The sequence below is a fragment of the Dendrobates tinctorius genome, unplaced genomic scaffold (genome assembly GCF_039654945.1).
Source record: "Dendrobates tinctorius isolate UK_male_01 unplaced genomic scaffold, ASM3965494v1 ptg000203l, whole genome shotgun sequence".
In the NCBI taxonomy this organism is placed as follows: domain Eukaryota; kingdom Metazoa; phylum Chordata; class Amphibia; order Anura; family Dendrobatidae; genus Dendrobates; species Dendrobates tinctorius.
The window spans coordinates 27,904,376-27,930,151 of record NW_027361870.1 but is presented as its reverse complement, the minus strand read 5'-3'; the positions used below and the strand labels follow the sequence as shown (position 1 = coordinate 27,930,151).

Below are 25,776 nucleotides of genomic sequence, written 5' to 3'. Positions count from 1 at the left end.
TACCCAAAACTGACACCATTCTAAAGACTGCACCCCTCAAGGTGCTCAAAACCACATTCAAGAAGTTTATTAACCCTTCAGGTGCTTCACAGGAATTTTTTGAATGTTTAACAAAAAAAAAATGAACATTTAACTTTTTTTCACAAAAACAATTACTTCAGGTTCAATTTTTTTATTTTACCAATGGTAACAGGAGATATTGGACTGCAAAAGTTATTGTGCAATTTGTCCTGAGTACGCTGATACCTGATATGTGGGGGGTGGGGGGAAACCACTGTTCTGGCACATGGCATAGCTCGGAAGGGAACGAGCGCCGTTTGACTTTTTCAACGCAAAATTGGCTGGAATTCAGATCGGGTGCTATGTCAAGTTTGAAGAGCCCCTGATTATTATTATTACTATAGCACCATTTATTCCATGTAGCTTTACATGTGAGGAGGAGTATACATAATACAAGCACAGTAATCTTAAACAATACAAGTCACGACTGGCACAGGATGAGAGAGGACCCTGCCTGCGAGGGCTCACAATCTACAACGGGATGGGTGAGGATACAGTAGGCGAGGGTAGAGCTGGTCGTGCAGTGGTTTGGTGGATCGGTGGTTACTGCAAGTTGTAGGCTTGTCGGAAGAGGTAGGTCTTCATGTTCTTTTTGAAGGTTTCCATGGTAGACGAGAGTCTGATATGTTGTGGTAGAGAGTTCCAGAGTAGGGGGGATGCGCGGGAGAAATCTTGTATGCAATTGTGGGAAGAGGAGATAAGAGGGGAGTGCAGAAGGAGATCTTGTGAGGATCGGAGGTTTCGTGCAGGTAAGTACCGGGAGACCAGGTCACAGATCTACGGAGGACTCAGGTTGTGGATGGACTTGTATGTTATGGTTAGGGTTTTGAACTGGAGTCTTTGGGTAATGGGGAGCCAGTGCAGGGATTGACAGAGGGGAGAGGCCAGGGAATAGCGGGGAGACAGGTGGATTAGTCGGGCAGCAGAGTTAAGAATAAATTGGAGGGGTGCGAGAGTGTTAGAGGGGAGGCAACAGAGCAGGAGGTTGCAGTAGTCAAGGCGGGAGATGAGGGCATGGACTAGGGTTTTTGCAGATTCTTGGTTGAGGAATGTATGGATCCGTGAAATATTTTTGAGTTGAAGTCGGCAGGAAGCGGAAAGGGCTTGGATATGTGGTTTGAAAGAAAGATCAGTGTCAAGGATAACCCCGAGGCAGCGAGCTTGTGGGACTGGAGAGAGTGGGCAGCCGTTTACCCCTGATGTGCCTAAACAGTGGAAACTCCCCACAAGTGACCCCATTTTGGAAACTAGACTCCCCAAGGAACCTATCTAGATGTGTGATGAGAACTTGAACCCCCAAGGGCTTCACAGAAGATGAAAACGTACAGCCGTTCAATTAAAAAATCCTATTTTTTCCACAAAAATGATCTTTTCACCCACAATTTTTATTTTCCCAAGGGAAACGGGACACCAAAAGTTATTGTGCAATTTGTCCTGAATACGCCGATACCCCATATGTGGGGGTAAACCACTATTTGGGTGCATGGCAGAGCTCGGAAGGAAAGCAGCGCCATTTGACTTTTTTGGCTGGAGTTGAGATCAGATGCCATGTTGCATTTGGAGAGCCCCTGACGTGCCCAAACAGTGGAAACCCCTCAATTCTTACTCCAACCCTAACCCCAACACACCTCTAACCCTAATCTCAGCCCTAGACCTAACCCTTGCGGGAAAATGGAAATAAACACATTTTTTTTTATATTTTATTATTTTTCCCTAACTAAGGGGGGTTTTATTTACTATTTATGGCGGGTTTTTATGTTTGGCAGCTGTCATACGCTAAAAGATGCTTTTTATTATAAAAATAGTTTTTGCATCACCACATTTTGAGAGCTATAATTTTTCCGTATTTAACCCAGAGTGTCATGTGGGGTCTTATTTTTTGCGGGACGAGTTGACGTTTTTATTGGTACTATTTTCGGGCACATGACTTTTTTAAATCACATTTTATTCCGATTTTTGGGATGCAGAATTAACAAAAACCAGCATTTCATGAACTTCTTTTGGGGTGGCGTTTACACTGTTCCTCATGTGGTAAAATTGATAAAGCAGTTTTATTCTTCGGGTCAGTACAATTACAGCGATACTTCATTTATGTTTTTTTTGTGTTTTGGCGCTTTTATACAATAAAACCAATTTCATATAAAAAAATATTTTTGCATCGCTTTATTGTGCGAGCTATAACTTTTTTCGCTGATGACGCTGTGTGGCGGCTCGTTTTTTGCGGGACAAGATGACATTTTCGTTATTTATATCCATCTTTTTAATTGCGCGTTATTGCACTTTTTGTTTGGCGGTATGATGATAAAGCATTGTTTTTTGCTTTGTTTTTTTTTTTTAAGGGTTAACTAGTGGGACAGTTTTCTAGGGCGGGTCGTTACGGACGTGGCGATACTAAATGTGTACTTTTATTTTTTTCATTTAGAAAAGTCTTAGTTACTCACCAGTTAGGGTGGTTTCACATTAGCGTTTCAGGGCGCAGCGACGGCCTGCGCACGACCGCCGCAAAGCCCCGCCCCATGCCGCGCCTCCTCTGGTAGCTCCATGCGTCCCCTATCTTTATCACTGGGGACGCAGGCCGTGCGCAGTATGCATTTGGCGGCGCATGCGTCCTTTTGACGGTGCGCCAAGCGCAACCAAATTGCAACAGGTTGCGTTTGATGCACCGTCAAAAGGACACATGCGCCACCAAACGCATACTGCGCACAGCCTGCGTCCCCAGTGATAAAGATAGGGGACGCAGGACGCATGCAGCGTCATGCGCCGGTAGGCGGAGCTACCGGAGGCAGCGGGCGGGGCTTAGCGGCAGCTGTCGCTGCGCCCTGAAACGCTAATGTGAAACCACCCTTAACGGTATTTTTCGGAGTCCATGACAGCACCACCTGAGAGAGGGGATACGCTCTTCAGGAACAGGAAATCCTACAGATACATAAGGGCGGCACCTCTCCCACGCATCAGTTGGTTTACAGAGCACAAGAGGACCACCAAGGTTAATAGCATAATTTATGTACAATACTTTACTCAACTATTTACTACCAGTGTACATACAGTATAAGAGGAAGAAGTGCACACCCAAACTAAATAAAAGGGAGGAAATCTACCAGTGCTGTCATGGACTCCGAAAAATACTGTTAACCGGTGAGTAACTACGACTTTATTCGGTCGTCCATGACTGCACCACGTGAGAGAATTACAGAGAGTAATAATTACTTTAGGGAGGGACTGCAGCCTGCAGAACCCTGACACCAAAAGGAGAGGTCTGAGGAAGCACCCATGTCTAGTCTATAATGGTTGTAGAAGGTGCACAGAGAGGACCAGGTAGCTGCCTTACATATTTGGTCGATCGAGACTTCCGATCTCTCCGCCCATGAGGTTGCCATGGCTCTGGTGGAATGCGCCCTCAGCTTGCCAGGAGCCATCCTGCCCTTTGAGGTGTATGCTAACTAAATGGTCTCCCTAATCCATCTAGCTAGCGAGCTTTTTGAAACCCAAAGGCCCTTCCTAGTGCCCTGATAGGAGATAATGCCTTGTTTATCTTTCTTCCAGGGATCGGTAACTGCCAAGTATTCCAGGAGACATCTCCCAACATCTAGAGTGTAGTTTTCTTTCCTTTTCATTCATTGGATTAGGGAGGAAGGATGGAAGGACTATCTCCTGGGTTCTATGGAAACTGGAGGCTACCTTAGACAAGTATGCTGGATCGGGTGTAAGTATTACCCTGTCGTCCCTGAATTGTATGTAAAGAGGAAGTCTAGATAACGCCTGGATGTCCCTTACTCTACGGGCTGAAGTCAGCGCTACCAAAAAGGCCACTTTAAGAGACAGATTTTTTTGTAGAGGCTGATGAAATAGGTTCTAACGGGGCTTCTGTCATGGCCGTGAGGACTAGGTTTAGATCCCATGGCATAAATTTATCTCGTACTACCGGTCTGGACCTGCCTGTTGCCTTAATAAATCTACTGATCCAATAGTTACTGGCGATGTTGCAGTTTAAAAGGGCCCCTAAGGCTGACACTAGTACTTTAAGGGTGCTGGTGGAGAGCCCCATGTCCAGACCTCTTTGTAAGAACTCTAGGATCTGCGCTCACGTGCCGGCGCTGGCCCCGGAGACGGGCATCCTCCAGACCCCTCTCCCACCTGCTCCGCACACTGTCGTGGAGCCCTACCCGGACCCACCGTGGTGCTTCCAGGGACCCCGCACTGACCGAGGTAGGAGACCCCCCCCGCTACCTGTGTCGGTCAGCCGGCCTGGGGATTCCTCATCCATGATAGTACGATCTGTAGGGAATCCTGTCCTTTATGAACCGGAAACCAACTGATGCGTGGAAGAGGTGCCGCCCTTATGTATCTGTAGGATTTCCTGTTCCTGAAGGGTGGATCCCCTCTCTCAGGTGGTGCTGTCATGGACAACCGAATAAAAGAATTAGGGGATTTTTTTTTATTTTATTTTGGGACTTTTTTTAAAATTTTTTACAAGTTTTTTTTTTTAACTTTATTATATTGTCCCGGGGGGGGGGGGGGGGACATCACTGTCTTGTGTCAGATCGCTGATCTGACACTTAGAATAGCGCTGTGTCAGATCAATGATCTGACATACAGGCGCTGCTGCAGGCTCATGCCTGCTTTCAGAAGGCAGTGAGGAAGCCGCCACCCTGCAGGCCCCCGCGGCCATATTGGAGGACTCTCAGAGCGACGCAGCACATCGCGTCGCTCCGGGGGTCGCAGGGAAGCACGGAGGGAGCCCCCTCCCTGCGCGCTTCTCTCCTATGCCCCCGGTACACTGCAATCATGTTTGATTGCAGTGTGCCAGGGGTTAATGTGCCGGGCGTCAGCTGTGATAATCAGCTGACACCCGGCCGCGATCAGCAGCTCTCCCCACGTGAGCGCCGCTGATCGCGTGTGACGTAATATTCCATTCTTGGGACTTAGGTTCCAGGTCACATGGACGGAATATTACGTCCAATGTAGGAAAAGGGGTTAATATGCTTGAATACAGCACTCTGAACAGCCAGCTTCTTTAGCAATGACCTTTTGTGGCTTACCCTCCTTGTGGAGTGTGGCAATGACTGCCTTCTGGACATCTGTCAAGTCAGCAGTCTTCCCCATGATTGTGGAGCCTACTGAAACAGACTAAAGGACCTTTTAAATGCTTAGGAAGCCTTTGCAGGTGTTTTTTGTCAATTATTCTAGTTTACTGACATAATGACTTTTGGGTTTTCATTGGCTGAACATGCCAAAATCATTAACAAACACTTGAAATAGATCACTCTGTTTGCAATGACTATATAATATACGAGTTTCACTTTTTGTATTGAAGAACTGGAAGAAATTAACTTTTTGATGATATTCTAATTTTGTGAGAAGCACTTTTATTATGAAAGATCAATTATAAATTGCTTGTGGTTCTTCATATATGCGATGATTGGTATCTGTTGATTTCATACACAAACGGTTAAAGTTTCATCTACTTAAAAAAAAAAAACAAAAAAAAAAAAAACACATCAACGATTCATAGGTTTTTATCCGTAGTAAAAAATATGGAATTTGAAGAAAAGGGGAACAGTAAAATGTGGTGTGTTCGTGAGTGAGATTAGAACTTCAAACAGTATGTTCAGGTGGGGCTATGGAAACACTGAAAACTTTTACTCTGGGTTAATATAGGTCAATGCTGACGTAGCTTGGAGACTGAGTTAGGGAGTTGCTGCATTTTTTTTTTTTAGAAATTAAATGACAAGAGAAACATATGTCACAGTTTGTTTTTTTTAAACCCCTTTCCTAATGTCACTTTACAGACACTGCCAATAATCTACGGAGTGAGTCACCCATAATATCGTTGATGTTCATCAACATTAACAGAAACCGAAATAAAAACACTTGAAATAGATCACTCTGCTTTTAATAACTAATGCATGAGTTTCACTTTTTGTATTGAAGAACTGAAAGTCTTAGTTACTCACCGGTTAACGGTATTTTTCGGAGTCCATGACAGCACCACCTGAGAGAGGGGATCCGCCCTTTAGGAACAGGAAACCTACAGATACAAAAAGGGTGGCACCTCTCCCACGCATCAGTTGGATTACAGAGCACAAGAGGACTTCCAAGGTTAATGCATGATTTATGTACAGTATTCTTTACAATTATAACTTTTATCACCAGTGAGCATATACAAGAAAAAAGATGTGCACACCCCAATTAAACTATAAAGGGAGGGAATATACGGGTGCTGTCATGGACTCCGAAAAATACCGTTAACCGGTGAGTAACTAAGACTTTATTCGGTCGTCCATGACAGCACCACCTGAGAGATTTACAGAGAGTAATATCAGCTTTAGGGAGGGACTACAGCCTGCAGCACCCTTATACCAAAAGAGAGGTCTGTGGAAGCACCCAGGTCTAGCCTATAATGACTATAGAAGGTGCTCGGATAGGACCAAGTGGCCGCCTTACATATCTGGTCGATGGAGACTTCTGATCTTTCGGCCCATGAGGTTGCCATTGCCCTGGTGGAATGCGCCCTCAGCTTTCCGGGTGGCGACCTGCCCTTTGATGTGTATGCTATTGCAATCGCCTCTCTAATCCATCTGGCTAGTGTATTTTTTGATGCTCTACAACCTTTCCTGGGGCCTTGATGAGAGATAAATAGGGCATTATCTTTCTTCCAGGGATCGGTGACTGACAGATATTCTATGAGGCCTCTCCTGAGATCCAGGGTGTGTAGTTTCCTTTCTTTTTCGTTAGTTGGATTAGGGAGGAAGGATGGCAGAACTATCTCCTGCGTCCTATGGAAACTAGAAACTACCTTTGGCAAGTACGCTGGATCAGGTCTAAGTATTACCCTATCCTCTTTAAACTGTAAATAAGGAGCACACCTAGATAAGGCCTGAATATCGCTTATTCTGCGAGCTGATGTTAGAGCTACCAGGAAGGCTACCTTGAGGGACAGGTTTTTTAGGGAAGCCGACGAGATAGGTTCGAATGGAGTCTCTGTCATAGCAGTGAGGACTAGGTTCAAGTCCCACGGCATAAACCTATCCTTCATTATTGGCCTGGATCTACCTGCTGCCTTAATGAATCTGCTTATCCAATAATTACCAGCAATGTTACAGCTAAACAGAGCCCCCAAGGCTGACACTTGTACTTTAAGGGTACTGGTAGAGAGTCCCATGTCTAGACCTTTTTGTAGGAACTCTAATATCTGCATTATAGGTGCTGAATCCCCAGCGATTACTTCTGAGTTTTGAAGGAATTTTTTCCAAATTCTAACGTAAATTTTTGTGGTAATGATTTTCCTACTCTTAAGTAGGGTGTTAATTAGGTCTGCGGAGAAACCCTTCTCTTCTAATAATGACCGTTCAAACTCCACGCCGTCAGATGAAGGCCAGCCACCTGAGGATGGAAGACTGGGCCCTGGGACAGGAGATCCGGGATGTCCGGCAGAACCCAAGGATCGGACACCGACATGGTCCTGAGGCATGAGAACCATGCTCTCCTGGGCCAAAATGGAGCGATGACTATAACCCTCGCTCTGTCTTTCCTGATTTTCCTCATCACCAGGGGTAGAAGAGATAGGGGAGGGAAGGCGTAGGCTAGTTTGAAGTCCCAGTTTATCAGGAAGGCATCTACCGCCAGAGGATTTTCTCTGGGATTCAGGGAGCAGAATTGTTTCAATTGCGTGTTGTCTCTGGTGGCGAATAGGTCTACCTCTGGATATCCCCACTTTTGAACAATCAGATTGAATATGGAGGTGTTTAAAGACCATTCCCCTTGCTTTAGCCGATTGCGGCTTAAAAAGTCTGCCGTGATGTTGTCTTTTCCTTTTATATGCAATGCTGTTAAAGATAGGAAGTATTGTTCTGCTAGATGGAACAACCGCTCTGCTACAAACATCAGGGGTCTGGAACGGGTCCCGCCTTGGTGATTGATGTATGCCACGGTGACCCGATTGTCGGAGAACACTCGCACGTGATGGCCCTGTAGGTACACAAGGAGCTTTTTAGCCGCCTGTTCTACCGCTGTCAATTCTTTTAGGTTAGATGACATTCTTAACTGATGATGTTGCCATTGGTCCTGGACTAAAATTTCACCCATATGAGCTCCCCAACCGTAAGGACTAGCATCCGTGGTGACTATGCGGGTTACGTTATACTCCCAGGGAACCCCTTTTGATAAGTTATCTTTGTCTAACCACCACTCTAGGGACTCCCTTGTGTTACGGGATAAGGTTAGCTGACCCTCCAAGTAACCTCCAAGGACTTTTTGATGTAATAAGACCTCGCTCTGTAGTTTCCTTGCATGAAACTGGGCCCACTGGACTGCCGGGATACAGGCTGAAAGAGAGCCTAGAAGGGACATGGCTTTTCTGAGGGACATGGTGGGGTTATTGGAGGCGTTCAGGATCTGATAATGGAGGCGAACAAGCGTGTCCGGAGGCAGACGGCATTCCTGTTTTTCAGAATCCAGGGTTAGGCCCAAAAATTGTTGGACTTTCATTGGCTGCAACCGGGACTTTTTGACGTTCAGCAACCATCCTAACCGTTCTAGGGCAGACATTGCCTTTTGTAGCTGTTGTAAACAATGGTTCGCCGTTTTACCTACAATAAGAAAATCGTCCAGGTAGGGAATCACCAGAATGTTCGATTCACGTAGATGGGCCATGACCTCCGCTATCACCTTAGTAAACACTCGGGGAGCGACTGCCACTCCAAAAGGGAGGGCCGCATATTGGAAATGTCGAATTGACCCATCCAACTGAACCGCCACTCTGAGGAACCGCTGATGGCCTGCATGGATGGGTATATGGTAGTATGCGTCTTTTAGATCTAACACCACCATGAAGCAGTTTTGGAACAGCAATTTTATTGCAGACTTAATCGTTTCCATTTTAAAGGGACGTATGACCAAAAACTTGTTGAGGGCTTTAAGGTTAATTATTGTCCTAAAGGAGCTGTCCGGTTTGCGGACCAGGAACAGAGGGGAGTAGAATCCCTTCCCCCATTCTTCCTCTGGAACCTCTATCAGGACTTTCTTAGCGCACAGGTTATGAACCTCGGCTTCCAGGGCAGCTTGTTCTGCAGCAGACGACCTGAGTGGGGTGATTTTAAATTGATCAAGGGGAACCCTAGAAAACTCTAGTCGTAGTCCCACGGCTATTATCCCCAATATCCAGCTGCTATTGGAGATCAGAGACCAGGATGGGTAGAAGGCAGCTAGTCTCCCTCCTACTGGGGCAACTAGTCATTGGGGCGGCTTTTTCGTATCCCGAGCTGGACCTTCCTGGCGCCCTCCCCCAAACATGAATCCTGTACCTTTCCTTTTTTTGTCATCCCATCTGCCCTGATCTCTGGACGGCCTTCTCCGGAAAAACCCTTTCCTGGCAAAGGGACGTCTGTAAGAGGGGTTCGGGAGACTGGGAAATTTCTTTTTGTCATCTCCAGCTTTCTCCAACAATTCGTCCAAGACGGGGCCGAATAGGTACTCCCCCTCGCAGGGAATGGAACAGAGACGGGACCGGGCTTGAATATCTCCTGGCCAGCATTTTAACCAGAGCGCTCTTCGCGCTGCATTAGACAGACCTGCGGCTTTAGCCGCCATTCTTGCAGAGTCTGCAGAAGCATCGGCTAAAAACGCCGCGGCATTTTGAATGATGGGCAAATTTTTCCGAATAGATGATCTTGAAGCTCCATCTCTTAGTTCGGAATCTAGCTGATCTAGCCAGACCATCATAGATCTGGCTGTACAGGTGGCAGCTACCGCTGGTCTTAACGCGCCTGCTGACATCTCCCATGTCCCTTTAAGGAAAGAATCCGCTTTTTTATCTAACGGATCTTTCAGGGAGGCCATATCGTCAAAGGGTATGGCGGATTTTTTAGATGCTTTGGCTACTGCTGCATCTAGTTTCGGGGCTTTATCCCATCTGTTTACTACCGGGTTATCAAAGGGGTATCTCCGCTTAAAGGCTGGTGGCATGGAGCCCCTTTTCTCCGGTCTCTTCCATTCTCTATCAATTAGGCTCTGAACCTTTTCGTTCAATGGAAAAGCTTTACGTTTTTTGGGGTCCAACCCCCCGAACATTATGTCCTGTGCTGAGAGTTCCCGTTTTTTTTCCGCTACCCCCATGGTGGACCGTATAGCTTTCACTAATCTGTCCATCTGGTCTAAGGGGAAGCAGAACCGGCTAGAGTCTTCATCCGAGGAAGACGACGAGGAGGCCGAGGAGTCCGAGGAATTGTCCCCCTTCCCAGGGGCGACTGAGGCCTCCGAGCCTGAACCACTAGCCTCTCTTCTCCTAGAAGGTTCTCTTTGAGGTAAAGCTTTCATTTCTGCCCTGATCATGTCTCTCAGGTTTGAAGTGAAGTCAGGTGTCTCTTCCGCTACCTGCATAAACGGGGGAGAGTATAAGGGCCTGACAATCTACCCCTGGACTCCCTGTCCTTAACTCCTACCGTCTGCCGTATGCATGGCTGGCATAACTTTTTAGGGTGGCCATCTGGTAGGGGGGAACTACAGAGGGCACATTCCCTGTGTTTCTGTTTTCCCGTAACCTTCTTCCCCTGAAAAAGAACATAAGGGAACACTGCATCAGGGTACATTCACGGAGATCTCTTACCCATGCAGATGAGGCAGGTACCGGATCACGGAGGGAGGCAGGGGGGTCCTTTCTGGAGGAACTTTCGCGGCTCTGGTCGCTAGTTCGTCTCTGTTTCTTCTGCTGGCTACTCGTATTGGCCTGTTTCTGCCGCCGCTCCTGCGCGTCGTCCTGCTGGACTAAGGGGGCTTCCGACGTATCCATTGCTGGGGCCTTCAGAAGCACCCCAGCGGCGTCCCCATCTGCCTTATATGGCCTCCTGTCCGGGTCAGCAGGCAACCTGCCATAGCACCACCCACCCGGCTTTGCGTTCCCTTCCCCCGGACCGGCATGCACCCGCGGCGCGCGCCGGAGGTCGGCCGGCACCCGACTTCCGGTATCGGCGCTATCGCTCCGCCCCTTCCGCCGCGTCACTTCCGCCGCGTCACTTCCGCCGCTCACAGAGCCCTGCGGGAGCGCGCGCGAAGGAGCCGCGCAGCCCTGCCCGGAGTGCCAGCCCCCCCCCCGCGCCCGCCGCCATGAGCCCGGCCAGGGGACAGCACCGACCGGAAGGACCGGGCCTGGGGAAGCGCACCGGGGCATACATACCAGGTGCTGGCTTTGGAGACGGCATCCACCGGACCCCTGCTCCACCTGCTTCGTCCACTGCCGTGGTGACCTACCCGGCCCCACCGTGGCGCTTCCAGGGACCCCGCACTGACCGAGGTAGGAGACCCCCTCGCTACCTGGGTCGGTCAGCCGGCCTGGGTATTCAATGAAGATTCCATGACGGACGATCTGTAGAGAGTCCTGTCCTCTAGGAACAGGAAACCAACTGATGCGTGGGAGAGGTGCCACCCTTTTTGCATCTGTAGGTTTCCTGTTCCTAAAGGGCGGATCCCCTCTCTCAGGTGGTGCTGTCATGGACGACCGAATAAAAATTAACTTTTTGATGATATTCTAATTTAGCGAGAAGCACTTGTATATATGCAAAAACAGAACTAAAAGTAAACAGTTACAAAAGTGTAATGGAAAGGCCTGATGCAAAATACAGCCCAAAATACGGCGAAGTGAACGTCACCATACAGTGAGGAGGCTTCCTTTATGTTAGAATTTCTCTGGAATCCTTATGTTTGTCAATTCTTAGACTAGCGCTCTTTGGGGTTTAAAGACACATTTCGTTTTTCTAGTATTTACTTTAAAAGGTGGAACTTTTAGTTAACATACTTTTTAATTTTTCCAGGCATGGATCAGCATATTTCTGGTGCCTTCTGCATTCATTGAGAATGACTGACAGCATCTCTGCCGATCCTATGTCGCTGTGATCCTGCAAGTCTTCTGCACTCCCGCTGGTCTCGGACTCGGCCAGCACTGCTGGCGACGATATCTCACAGCGTATATGGGAATACGAAAAGCCGTTGATCATCGAAGATTAATGCAGAGGGTACCAGGAGTCAGAATTCACACACATACAAGGAGGACACCAGGCACTTTTACTACTTTGTGTTGTTTGGAATAAGCTCAGAAACTGCTAGCAGACCCCCTTTCCTATGCCTGCCGCAGTCTTGCTAGCTCTAAGCACAGGCAACAGTCAACACAAGAGAATTCAGCAGCACAACCTGATTCATAAGGTCATCATAGCCCACATCCACAACCTCAATTTTTTAAATATGCAGCAAGAAAAGTCTACAGCATTCCCCACTGGGCCAAATGCTTTAAACAAATAGATCATGGAATAATATGCACCATAATTGGATGGGTTGAATAAAAATATTCCTGCTCTGATATAAACTCAAATAAATGTGCCCCTGCTATGTACTGTGTAATGGCTGTGTGCTACCATACAAGGTCAGATCATACCACATCTCCTGGGCAGGAGAGGAAGAATGAGTGATTATACAGGAGACATTGCAGTGCCTTGCAGCTGCTGCTTTATGTGATGTAAAACACTTCCCCTGCCTGTTTTAGCACAGGAGTGTTTCTTCCCCATCTCCAGTCCCCTGAGCTCATCATAAAGAAAGTCAGTGAGGTAGAAGCTCCAGCTGCCGCTGAGCTCATGTCCCAAACTCGGTTTATGATGATCTCAGGGTGCAAAGGTGCTGCAGAAACACTCACTTCTGTGATAGACATTTCCCTGCCTGTTCTTACTCCACAGAAGGAATCTTTGTTTCCTTCCCTAGCCAGGAGGAATTGTGCTATGTGCTGGAAGATGTTCCTGCAAGGTCAGACACAGCAATTATACAGTACATAGCAAGGGCTTATTTATAAGATAGCAGAAAAAAAATCTTAAGTGGAAATTGCCACTCTATGCACTGACTTGTCAGTAAGCTTGCATCACAAGCTGAACCTGAAGAGCTGCAGTGTAAAGCAGAGAGAACAGTACCAATGCTAAAAATCAGATAAATATATCACATGATCTAACTCCCAAAAGACAAAGCATCCAAGGAACAAATTATACAGAAAGAACATCTTTAGCAAAAAAAGAAAACTGAAGTGTTCTAAGCAAGTATTATATAATTAAAAAAAACAAAAAAAAACACATACAACAAAAAGGGTAACAACTAGTCCATCTAAAATAAAAATTATAGTTTAATATTTTATGTAATGAAAGGGAAAAATGAGAGCGTGGTAGTGAAACGGCAGCTTTCATGCTGAGGCCAGGCCATTTTCCAACAATTAGTAATCACACTCAATGCTACCACCTCCACAGCGTGTAGCTATTCTATCCTATCAAAGAAAACAAGGTAACTGCAGGCTACATGTTCCTTTACTAATGCATCCTGAGCAGGACGTTCACCGCCAAGAGCAATTTGATTTACTTACTTGGGAAACCAATTAAGACCAAGGTGTTCTGTTTTAGAGTACAGTATTCTCTCCAGCATGTCGTACAATGGTCTCCAGGGTAACTGCAGGTCTTCTCGTGAAAGGAGCTCTTTCTTCCTGCAATCGGTCAGAAAAAAAATAAAATTTTGTGTCAGGCTGATAATCCGCAAAGCATTTTTAGGTCCTTATTAGTGATGAGCGGGCATGCCCGCATAAGATGTTATCTGAGCATGCTCATGTCCTAATTGAACGTGGTCTGTGTGCCCCAAAAATATACTCAAGTCCCCACGGCTGCATGCCTCACGGCTGTTCAAAATCCACAAGACATGCAGGGACTTCCTGTTTATTAGGCAATCAATGCAAGAGTTGTGGCTGTTGACCAGCCGTGAGACATGCAGGCATGGCAACTTTAGCATATTTTTCTATAACGCCGAAATACTTGATTAGGAAATGAGCATGCTCAGATAACACCTTATCCGAGCATGCTCGCCCATCACTAGTCCTGACACATATATGCACACACCATCAGAGTGAGTGAGAGAACAGAAATGGTCAGAACGAAATAAATCCTAAAGGATGTTAACAGAAGTCCAAAAGCCTAGAGCATACAGTAATATCACGAAAAAAAAAAAATACTATTTATGTATTTTCCATAACTGATAACACTGTTAGTACTAGTGTCATAGTTCTACTCTCTCCTTTTTCATAGCACATACAAGTCATGGTTTAAAGGGAACAGGTTACCAGATACCACAATGCAAACTACGCATATTACTAAACAGATCTTAGACCTGATGAGGATGCGGCATTTACTTTGAAAATACAAGCGACAATGGCTGTATAATTCTTTATGAAAGTTTAACTCAATCATCACCTACCTTGCCTGATTGACGACTCCTCCTTGCTGCTGCTGAGATTTCACACTGCTCAGTACAAGCAGAAGCTTGTGAGATCCCCAATTCGAAAGCTGGTCTCATAATATGCTCATCCTAATAGGAAGATTACACAGCCATTCATGGAGTTTCAAAGAGTACACCAGCCTCATCAGGTCTAAGATGTATTTAATAAACGCAAACAGCTTGTATTTTCAAATATATTGCCAGATCCATTTATATTTTTGAACAGAAATTTAGAGATTAAGACATCAGGATGAGCAAAGGTGAAAATCAGGTTTTAGTCACGAGCGCTATACTTGGTCTTTAACTGTAAATATTTTTTATATTGGTCCTTTAAATAGGTCTATAGCTTTTTACATATTTACAAGTCCATGATATGTATATGTTTATGTTTTACTACATCACCACTACTAAAAACCCACAATTGATCCTTAACTTACTTCAAAAGGCTAATTAACAAGCGTGCAAACCCTTGCATCATGCTGATCTCCAGTTTGGGGACAGTCACCAGCTCATACAATAGCTTCACAAAGAGAACATGATCTTCTTTGCTAAATTTTCTGCCATAGAGCCGTATGTACCTGAAAAGAGCAGAAAACGTTTAGATTTACGGTATGTTCACAGTCATACAACTCAGATAAATATTAGGGATAATTAAGATTTACAACATACTTGCTAACTTTTGGAAATGGGTTTCAGGGAAATTTCGACTGGCTTCTGAAGCGACATTTTTGGATATTACAGGCTGATAAACAGTGGAAACAGAACACCCAAATCAGTATAATAATCTTTATTTTAGTGCTCTGATTGTATTAATAAACACTGGATAAAAGCTAGCAGTGTGGAACAGAGGATCCCATTCTCCCAAGGACCAAGTGCATGAATCCGGTACAGGTAAGAGAAATCCAGGAATGGGAGATATACAAGTACAACCACATAGTTAAAGGGAATCTGTCAACCCTTTTTTGAGATATCATATAATGATATCATTCAATGGTGTGTCTCATAAGGATTCTCTTAGTACTTTTGCTTCCCCCTGACCCCGCACCTTTCATGCATAAATACCTTGTTTATATCAGTTCAGATGTATGTAAACTGCCGCTGTCCGGTCCGCTGGGCGGGGCTTATTCAACTGCTCCCCCCCCTCCCTGTCTTGCTCTACACAAGAAGAAATGCATAGAGCAAGACAGGGAGGGGGGTGCAGGTGAATAAGCCCCGCCCAGCGGACAGGACAACGGCAGTTTACATACATCTGAACCAATATAAACAAGGTATTTCTGCATGAAAGGTGCGGGGTCAGGGGGAAGCAAAAGTACCAAGAGAATCCTTATGTGTCACACAATTGAATGATATTATATGATATCTCAAAAAAGGGGTGACAGATTCCCTTTAAGTACATGTCTATAACACTCCAACTATACATACTAATGCCAAAATGTGGCAGCAGTAGTGTGGAAAAATCCTAAACAGAGCAGCAGAGAATAGGTACATAAAATTGGTACCCCCAAATAATGGCCAAACAATGGAAAAGTGCAATAACAAAAAAAAAAAAAAACCCAAAATGGAGAAGAGCAAGGCCATGATCACACATGTGAGAAATACCGCTGAGTCTCGCATGTTAATACCCGGCACTGCCGCTAGCACTCAGGAGCGAAGCGTGCGGCCGCATAGCAATACATGCAACTGAACGCTACACTCCTGAGTGCCAGGTATCAACATGCGAGACTCGGCCCCATTTCTCGCATGTGTGATCACGGCCTAACTAACCTACCAAGGAAGGCTGGATCGGCCCAGAGGGAGTTAAGTACCGACCTCAAAGCGCATTTCACGTCACCTTCGCAAATATAAAAAAAAAATCTACTTTTTTTTAATAAGCTTCCTAATAATTTTACTGTGAAATCTTTAAAACAACATAAAACAATTTACTTATTTAAATCTGATAAAATGTACCATTTGACCACTTTGGTGCCAGCTCGGGTGGGACAGGCTGGAGTGATCCGATTTTGATTTGGAGCATCACTAATTATGTAATGATGGTGTGAGATCAGTGACCCAAAGTCATTTTAACCACTGAAAAACAGTTACTTATTCAAATAATCAAAATCGACTGTCTGCCCACTTTGATGCCAGTTCTGATGCCCCGAAACCATTTAGGCCAGGCAGAGTGACCTGAATTTGCTGTGGGGCACCCTGCTCTATTGAATCTGCAGTGTGAGCTCAGTGGGCCAAAGTCACTTAACTCTTTCAATAATGCCCACTTTGATGCCTATTTTAGCGCCAGTTTTAGCAATTTTGTAACGTTCACGGTTTCACTCGTTTGGCGACGCCGGCGCGGGTAAAACAGTCACTGCACTGTGTATAGAGAACTAATGCCTACTCAAAATAAGCAAAAGGATTATGTACTCCTTGAGAAAGCCAACAGGTGAAATGTACGTTGGCGTCACTGGGTACTTGCAACTGGTAACTAACCCTTCCCTTATTTTTCTTCCTTTATGGTCTTTGATACATGATGTTTATGGTCTATTCAAGTCACACCTCTCGTGAATCATGAGGCTATACCAATATGCCTTTAAGCACTTTTATTATTGGCTTGAACACAAGGCTACTTTGGAGAAGCGCAAACGTTGCACAGTCTTTTCTACCCACCACGTATACGTTTTGCAGAGTTTTTCCTGCATATGACTTTTTCCCCCCTATATGTTTTTAACATTTCATATTTGTTTCACTTTTTGTCATTAAATAAAATTATACATACGGTATATCTTTGTGTTCACTTTTCTTTGAGTGGGTACTAATTGTTGAACCAGTGAATATTCACTTTAAATTAGTTCATATTTGTGATTTATTTCACTTTGACGTTGCTTTACTGTGTATAGAGACAGGGGCAGATAGCTATCCATCAAGGAAGACAGAGCGAAAAACCCACAAATAAATGAATGAATGAATGAATGAATGGCTATAGTTTACAGATTTGAGTATATATGTAATAAATCAACTTCTAGAATTGTAGCAAAACACCCCATTTCTTTGTCATTTGTATCACTAAGACACACTGAAACAAACAAGACCAAACAGACGATCGCTGAAGGAGGAATCAGCCAATTTTCCCAACAAGGAGCCGACTTACAAGGTCATGCCACTAATATCTAGAAATTGTTTTCAAAGCATTAACGGAATCACAGCAAATACCATGTGTGATAATAACAGTGTTTATACCAAGAAAGTCAGGAGAAAGCCTCCTACGCAAGATTTATCAGCAATGCTTGTTAGTAAGAAACTTCCACCAAGACGAGAGGGCATTTCTCCTGGTGTATTTGTATACAGCACGCAGACACATACAGAACTTCTATATATCTCTGCCTCATGTATCTAGAGAAAGAACGGCAGTGACAGCATTGTTGGCCGCGTTAAGTCAAATAAGTTTATCAAACAAATACACTAAGGGACACAACAGGTGAAGCATGGGAAGAGTCACTGTCTAGCGCAACACCTACCAAGATCAGACAACCCTACCCCTTATACGTCACACAGACATAGACCATACTCTCAGTTGACTCCTAGATATGTGGGTGAAAATTCAGTAATTGTTAGTCAATCCGCACGGGACCAAATATACAGGATCGAGGACAAGCTTCTACGTTGTTCGGAGATTCTAAAAAGTGAAAGTTCAGCAACTTCCAGTATATGGAGATAACTGCATGCAGAGATTGTGAAAACCTTGAGGAACCAATACAGAAAAGCTTTCAATGTTTCTTTTACAGTTTTAAAGCTGCAAGAAGAATTACATTTGCAGAAATCGTAGTATCACTTTTATGCTCCATAAACGGGGTAGCAGACAGGAGGCCAAATAACTAACGGGAGTAAAGAACTGGGGACACCAAGACATGGAGAGCGAGAGTTGCGAGAGCAATGGTGTCAAGATCATGATACACGGCCCGGTCCCCATTGGGGCTCGTTGAAACAAATGTAATAAACGCCCCAGAATGCAAAACTGATGGCATATGGACCAAAGCAAGTCCATGTGGTACCGCGTAGAATATATAAACACTACTACACACGGAAAGATGATGTGCATGTAAGAAAATCGGAGCATGCAGTACTATGATCCATGTTCTGGATCAGACTCACCCATTACAAGTGAAGGGTTGCGTAAAAAAAAAAAAAAAAAAAAAAAAACAGATCACATACGGGTTATGTATTTGACCTATTAAAATGTTCATGTAAAAAAATTAAAAACATGTACAAATGGCATACGGATGAAAAAGGATTTTTTTTTTACGATGCAAAACGGATGATTTTGTATACGCTCCTGTGAAATTGGCCTTACTAGCATGTCCTATTGATGAAAATCAATAATGCAAAGAAGTCTGAAAACTGCAAATAAGTTTTCAACAAAAAATAAATAAAGGGGGAAAAAAAAACAAAACACAGTCCTGTATTTGTTATTAATTTAGAGAAAAATGGATGTGTGTGTGTGGGACTATCAGGGAATGAAGACAAATCTAATGAACAAAGATCTAAATGAATAATTATGACACATTCGCACACGTCTGAAAAATAAATTATCACTAGAAAAGAGCAATGATCCTCAATTTCATGGACGTCTGTCACCACAGTATGACTGTTCCTTACAAAGTGCTGTGCTTGGTTTGATCATAGCCCTAATAAAAGTCGTGCCAGGAATTGTTCTTTATTGAAACGGGCTAATCAAGTGTTTGGTGCACCTTTGGAGTGGCCGAACAGCGCAGTGCCCCTTCCTGCGGAGATTGATGAAAAACAAGTAGGTGGCACTGAACTACTCAGCCACACCAAAGGTGCACTGAGCACTAAAGATGGGCAGATCAATCTGTCGGACTCCGGTCCATCTGCTAGGTCCGTAGTCTCTGGCTGCTATGTGGGAGGCTCACGAATCTCTTACCTTTCGGAATCCCAGAAGTGGATTTTGAGGGCGCAAGGTCATCACTGTAGCTTGGTGAAGAGATGATGTTGCACCAGCTCAGTCGCGAAACCCAGCTGTCCGGCAGGACGGTCTGTGTTCATTAATGTGTAAAACCAACATAACTTATTGGAAACAAATACTTTGTACTGCACTGTCAAGTAAAACCGCTGGGAGTGGGGGGGGGGGGGGGGGGTATGGTCACACAAATCCAATGGTGCCAACAGTTGTCAAGGATAATATCCTGTGGGGAAGGGTGTCTCGCACATCCAGCCACTTCTCAGTTTGTCAGGGCAACACAACCCTGCTGCCTACAACCGTCAGGACAGTTATGCAATTGAGTGAAGGCTCCACAGGGCAAGAGGAACGGAGCCATTACATTTTACATATTTAATCCTAAAAGGAAGGCAGTGTCTTTAAAAAAAAATATACAAGGATGATACAAAATTGGAACAAAACAATAAGATATATACAATTACATAAAATAAAAAGGAATAACAAAACAATTACTGAACCCGATGTCAAGGAATTGGCACGCCACTTAGGGGTATAGCGCTTACCGAATAAGCTGCAAAGGGAACCCAGATACCTGGATCGCTCCTGCTGATCAGCTGTCCGCCTCCGCAGCTGCATGTGTCACGGCTGTGTGACGGGCACGACACATGCATGGATATCCTGTTTGTTGGGCTCTCCATGCACGTGTTGTGCCTTTCACACAGCCACGACACATGCAGCTACAGAGCCAAATAGCTGATCAGCTGGTGCGATCCAGGAAGCCGGGTTCGCTCTGCAGCCTATTTGGTAAGCACTATAGCTCACCAAATAAGCAGGGACCCGAGAAAATTTGCTTAACTCTGTTTACGAGGCAGCAGCTTGTGGGATGTGCTAGGTCTTTCAGAGTTTTAAGAGATCCTCAACTTACAGGATATCTTCAGAGGTCCCAGGCAGTACATATTGTCATCATAGCGATGAAAAATGACATGGATAGAATCATCCATCAGAACGTTATTAAGTTGTAAGGGCTCTGCCAGCCTTACGGTAATGTGAATGAATGCATTTTGTTAGTCCCTTCGCTACGACACCGAAAATATATCCCCCATAAATATCAGGATTGAGGAAGACGCCATTATCCACTGGACTTGACTGGGCTGTGAAAGATTCTTTGAGCAGAGGAATCCTTTTTGTATGGAAGCACACTTTCCCACCTCAGTGTCATCAACCCAACAAATCTCCCTGCTGTAATTACCTGGGTCACTGCAGGGGGCTCCTACTTCAATTGAGGTTGAAGCATCACCGTGCTCTCTTTTACTTCCCCTGTTTAAACTAGTTTTTCTCTTCCTCTGTAATAATTAGTCCCATATGTTCAATGTGACAGTGATATGTCCCTTCTCTGGTGAGGTCTTATGGATTTAAAATTTTTCTCTGACATGCACTTTAATTTTATAAAGTGCCCTTTTTCTCTGACAACAAATCTGGGTTTACAGCAGCAAGTAATTACCAATTTTTCTGAAACAAATGATCTGATATCTTTGGAAAATATTGTAAAACAGAGTTACCACTTTTTTTCCTTTAGAAAACCTGTTAGTTGTTCCCTCTTTATAGATATATTGTTGGATAAGGCTTATAGAAGCAAGAACTTTTTCAAAGAATGTATTAAAATTTGCAGTTGTTCTTTAGTTATTAATACTTCTCATTTGCTAACAGCTCATTGCCTAGGAAGCCAACCACTGCTGCTGTCTAGCTACTAAGAGCAAGTGGCCAGGATTAGCAGGTAACTGCTCAGCTTCAAAACTGTGCATGCACGATCAATATATAAAAGCAAAAAAAGAAGCTTGTTTGCAAGCACTACAGATATTCTGTTGTCAAGCACAGTGGTTAGATCTGCAAACTAAAATAATATCTCAAAAACGGAATTTGCTGACCCCCGCTGTAACTTGATGTGGTCTGCCACTTTGTGCCCAAGTTATGCCATCCAAATTTCAATAATACAACTCACAGGTGATGGCTGAATATTTTAGGAGGGTAAAAAATCGTCAAACCGACTTCTCACAACAGTGATATCCTATTACAGGACCATGCAGGTATCGGTGAACTCTTTAGAACAGTGGTTCTCAACCTTTCTAATGCCGTGACCCCGCAATACAGTTCCTCATGTTGCGGTGACCCCAAACCAAAAAATAATTTTGGTGGCTACTTTAAAACTGTAATTTTTACATTATTAACTTTTTTTTTTTTTTTTTTTACACCAGCAGGCTGTCTCACAGGCTCTGTTGGCTCTCCGCCTCTTGCCTCTCCGCCTCCTAGACTTCTGTCCTCCGGTGCTTGCTGCGTCCGCCCACTGATGACGTCAGCAAGCGCCGGACACACGTAATGCGCTGCTATGGACTGTGGAGCGTTCCCCCCGCCCCTTAGGCCCAGGATGCAATCATATCTGCGCAGGCATTCAGTTTGGAACGCGCATCCATAACGGCGTGCGTTCTAGCGGAATAGCGCTGCTTCAGACAGTAGCACGACTTCTCAGCCGCTAAAGCTATCGGAAATATGTATTTTCCGATGGCTTTAAGCGACCCCTGTGTTTTGGTTGTTCGACCCTCAGGTTGAGAACCGCTGCTTTAAAAGGAGGCAATGAGACAAAGTAAAACCAGTCATGGCCAAAAGTGTCAGTGCCCTTGAAATTGTTATTTATTCCACAGGGTGTGCAACCAAATATTAACTTGAGGGTGCCAATAACTTAGTCTGACCCATTTTGGGGGTCCTGATTGAATATAATTTCAGTTTGCCGTTTATTCTTTGCTTTTTTTCTGTTGTTCCAATACATACAAAAGGAAATTAACAATTAGATAACAAAACGTGTAATTGCAATAGTTTTCTGGGAGAAATAGCCATATTTATTCTGTTAAACCAGAGAGTTATGTGACACAAAATAGTTATTAAATAACATTTCCCACATGTCTACTTTACATAAGCACAATTTTGTTAACAATTTTTTTTTGTTAGTTATAAGGGTTAAAAGTTGACCAGCAATTTCTCATTTTTACAACAAAATTTACAAAACCATTTTTTTTTTCTGGGGACCACCTCACATTTGAAGTCACTTTGAGGGGTCTATATGGCAGAAACTACACAAAAGTGACACGATTCTAAAAACTGCACCCCTCAAGGTACTCAAAACTACATTCAAGAAGATTATTAACCCTTCAGGTGCTTCACAGGAACTAAAGCAACGTGGAAGGAAAAAATGGACATTTTAATTTTTCCAACAAAAATTCTTTTAGCATCAATTTTTTCATTTTCACATGGGTAACATTTCTTGGGCAATTTCTCCTGAGTACACCAATACCTCATATGTGGCTATAAACCACTGTTTGGGCGCAGGGCAGGGCTCAGAAGGTAAGGAGCTCCATTTGACTTTTTAAATAGAAAATATGCTGGAATATTTAGCAGTTGCCATGTCGCGTTTGGAGAGGTCCTGTGTGCCTAAACATTGGAGCTCCCCCCACAAGTGACCCCATTTAGGAAACTAGACCCCCCCGAGGAACTTATCTAGATGTGTGGTGAGCACTTTGAACCCCCAAGTGCTTTACAGAAGTTTATAACGCAGAGCCGTGAAAATAAAAAATCATTTTTTTTTTCCCTCAAAAATAATTCTTTAGCCCGCTATTTTTTATTTTCACAAGGCTAACAGGATAAATTGGACCCCAAAAGTTGTTGCTCAGTTTGTCCTGAGTACGCTGGTACCCCATATGTGGGGGAGTCGGGGTTCGGAAGGGAAGTAGTGACGTTTTGAAATGCTGACTTTGATGGAATGGTCTGAGGGCATCATGTACATATGCAGGGCCTCTTATGTGGGGAGTTTCTACTGTTTAGGCACAAGTGGCCCCATTTTGGAAACTAGACCCCCAAGGAACTCATCTAGATGTGTGGTGAGCACTTTGAACCCCCAAATGCTTAACAGAAGTTTATAACGCAGAGCCATGAAAATAAAAAATCATTTTTTTTTCCACAAAAATAATTTTTTTAGTCCCCAATTTTTTATTTTCCCAAGGGTAACAAGAGAAGTTTGACCCCCAAAGTTGTTGTGCAATTTTTCCTGAGTACGCCGATACCCCATATGTGGGATTAAACCACTGTTTGGGCACATGTCGGGGCTCGGAATGGAGGGAGCACTGTTTGACTTTTTTAACCCAAAATTGGCTGGAATAAATGGTGGCGTCGTGTCGCGTTCGGAGACCTTGTGATGTGCCTAAACAGTGGAAACCCCTCAATTCTAACTCCAACCCTAACCCCAACACACCCCTAACCCTAATCCAAACCCTAATCATAACCCTAACCACAACCCTAACCCCAACACACCCCTAATCCCAAGCCCAACCCTAACCTTTACCCTAATTCCAACCCTAACAAATAATAATGGGGGTTTACTTTTTTTATTTTGATCACTTTGAAAGTTTATCACAGTGATCAAAATGAATGAATGAATGAATCTGCAGCTTTGCAGATTCGACGGGCACACTTGCACATGCGCCCGCCATTCTTCAAGATGGTGGCGCCCATGATGCGGGACGGTGGGAAACCGGGATGGCCAGAGGGACATAGGAGGTAGTACAGGGGGGAGCAGATGGTGACGGCGGCGGCATATCACCGCCGTCAATGGCGGGGGCCGATCGCCCTCACCAGTCGGGGGGGGGATCTCGGTCTGCAGCCATGGCAGATGCTATTGCAGCATCGGCCATGGCTGGATTGTAATATTTCACCAAATTTCATTGGTGAAATATTACAAATCGCTCTGATTGGCTGTTTCACTTTTAACAGCTAGTCAGAGCTAGGGGGGGCTTTCATGTTATGACACCGCATATGTGTCATTAGTCGGATTGGCACCGACTTTCATGACGCATACGCTGTCACTGGTTGGGAAGGGGTTAACTTTTATTAAAGGGAATCTGTCACTTTTTTTGGACTATAAGCTGCCGACACCGACATCAGGGGCTTATCTACAGCATTCTGTAATGCTGTAGATAAGCCCCTGATGTAACCTGAAAGAAAAAAAAAAAAAAAAAAAAAAGGAAGATGATACTCACTCCGGCATCCGGTCCAGTCCGATGGGTGTCGCAGTCCGGTCCGGCGCCTCCTATCTTCATACGATGCGGTCCTCCTCTTTTCTTCCTATCGTGGCTCCTGCACAGGCGCACTGCTCTGCCTTGTAAAGGGCAGAGCAGAGTCTTGCAGCGTGCAGACGCCGGGAGAGGTCCGGCGCCTGCGCACTACAGGGCAGAGCAGTGCGCCTGCGCCACGACAAGAAGGAAAGAGAACGTCATCATATGAAGCTGGGAGGCGCTGGACCGCAACACCCATCGGACCAAGACCAGACCGCCCCCCCGCTTCTTTCAGGTTACATCGGGGGCTTATCTACAGCATTACAGAATGCTGTAGATAAGCCCCTGATGTCGGTGCCGACACCTCATAGTCGAAAAAAAACGGTGACAGATTCCCTTTAATACATAAAATTTATGCAAAAACTGAAATTTACAGTGTTGACCCTTATTTTTCAAGACTTTGGCAATTGTGAGCGAGTCCACACATGAATGGTCTCAGGATGTTTTACTGTAGACATGACGTTACTCGTGGTAGCGCTCACCTTTTCTTCTCCAGACAATCATTCTCCCGCGTGTCACAGTCTGAAGAGGCTTCAGCAGAGAAAACAATTGACTATTTGGGACATTTGGAAGAATAGTTGTCCGGAGAAGGAAAGGTGAGCGCTACCATGAGATCCGTGTCATGCCAACTGTTAGGTCACATGAACACATTGAGTGGTGAGTTTTTTAGCTCAGTAATGTAAGCCAAAACCAGGAGTGGGTAAAAAATGCACTGGTTTCTATTCTACTTTTCCTCTGATTGTTCCACTTCTGGTTTTGGCTTACAAATACAGATGTAAAGTACTGACCAAATACTGAACATGTGATCGAGGACTAAAGCATCCGTGTGTAAGGGTCTTACTCACAATTTAGTTTAAGAACACTGCCAGGAATACAGAATGGGATCTAAACATCGTCCAAGAGCGACTTCTCCCAACAATCAAGGAGCAATTAGGTGTTAAACAATGCCCTTCTCCAGCAGGATGGAGCCCATGTCACAAGGCAAAAGTGATAACCAAGTGGCTCGGTGAACAAAACATTGAAATTTTGGGTTAATGGCCAGAAACTCCCCAGGTACCAACTCCACTGAGTACTAGTGGTTAATCTTTAAAAAGCGGGTGGACAAAAAAAAAAAAATAAAATAAAACCTCATTCTGATATAATATACTCCAAACACTGAAAAGACAAGAATGGGCTGTTATCAGCCATGATTTGACCTAGAAGCTGATATCCAGCAGGTCAGGGCAAACTGCCTGACAAAGAATCAACACGCTGCAGATTTAAAAATGTCTATTTATGTGGAGAAATTATCAAAAACATGTAGATTTGTTAAAATCCACTCTACTTAGCTACTGTTTATGATATGAA

At 44.5% G+C, this 25,776-nt stretch overlaps 1 protein-coding gene across 2 annotated transcripts in view; it reads right to left on the bottom strand.

The window, feature by feature from the left end:
• PSME4 (proteasome activator subunit 4) overlaps positions 1-25,776 on the bottom strand; it is a 219,507-nt gene that overhangs the window by 179,556 nt on the left and 14,175 nt on the right. For both annotated transcript variants that reach the window (XM_073553924.1, XM_073553925.1), the window contains exons 2-3: positions 14,781-14,921; positions 13,445-13,561 (exon numbers count right to left, since the gene is read on the bottom strand). In XM_073553924.1, coding sequence (XP_073410025.1) covers positions 13,445-13,561; positions 14,781-14,921 — 258 coding nt within the window. The remainder of the gene's footprint in view (positions 1-13,444; positions 13,562-14,780; positions 14,922-25,776) is intronic.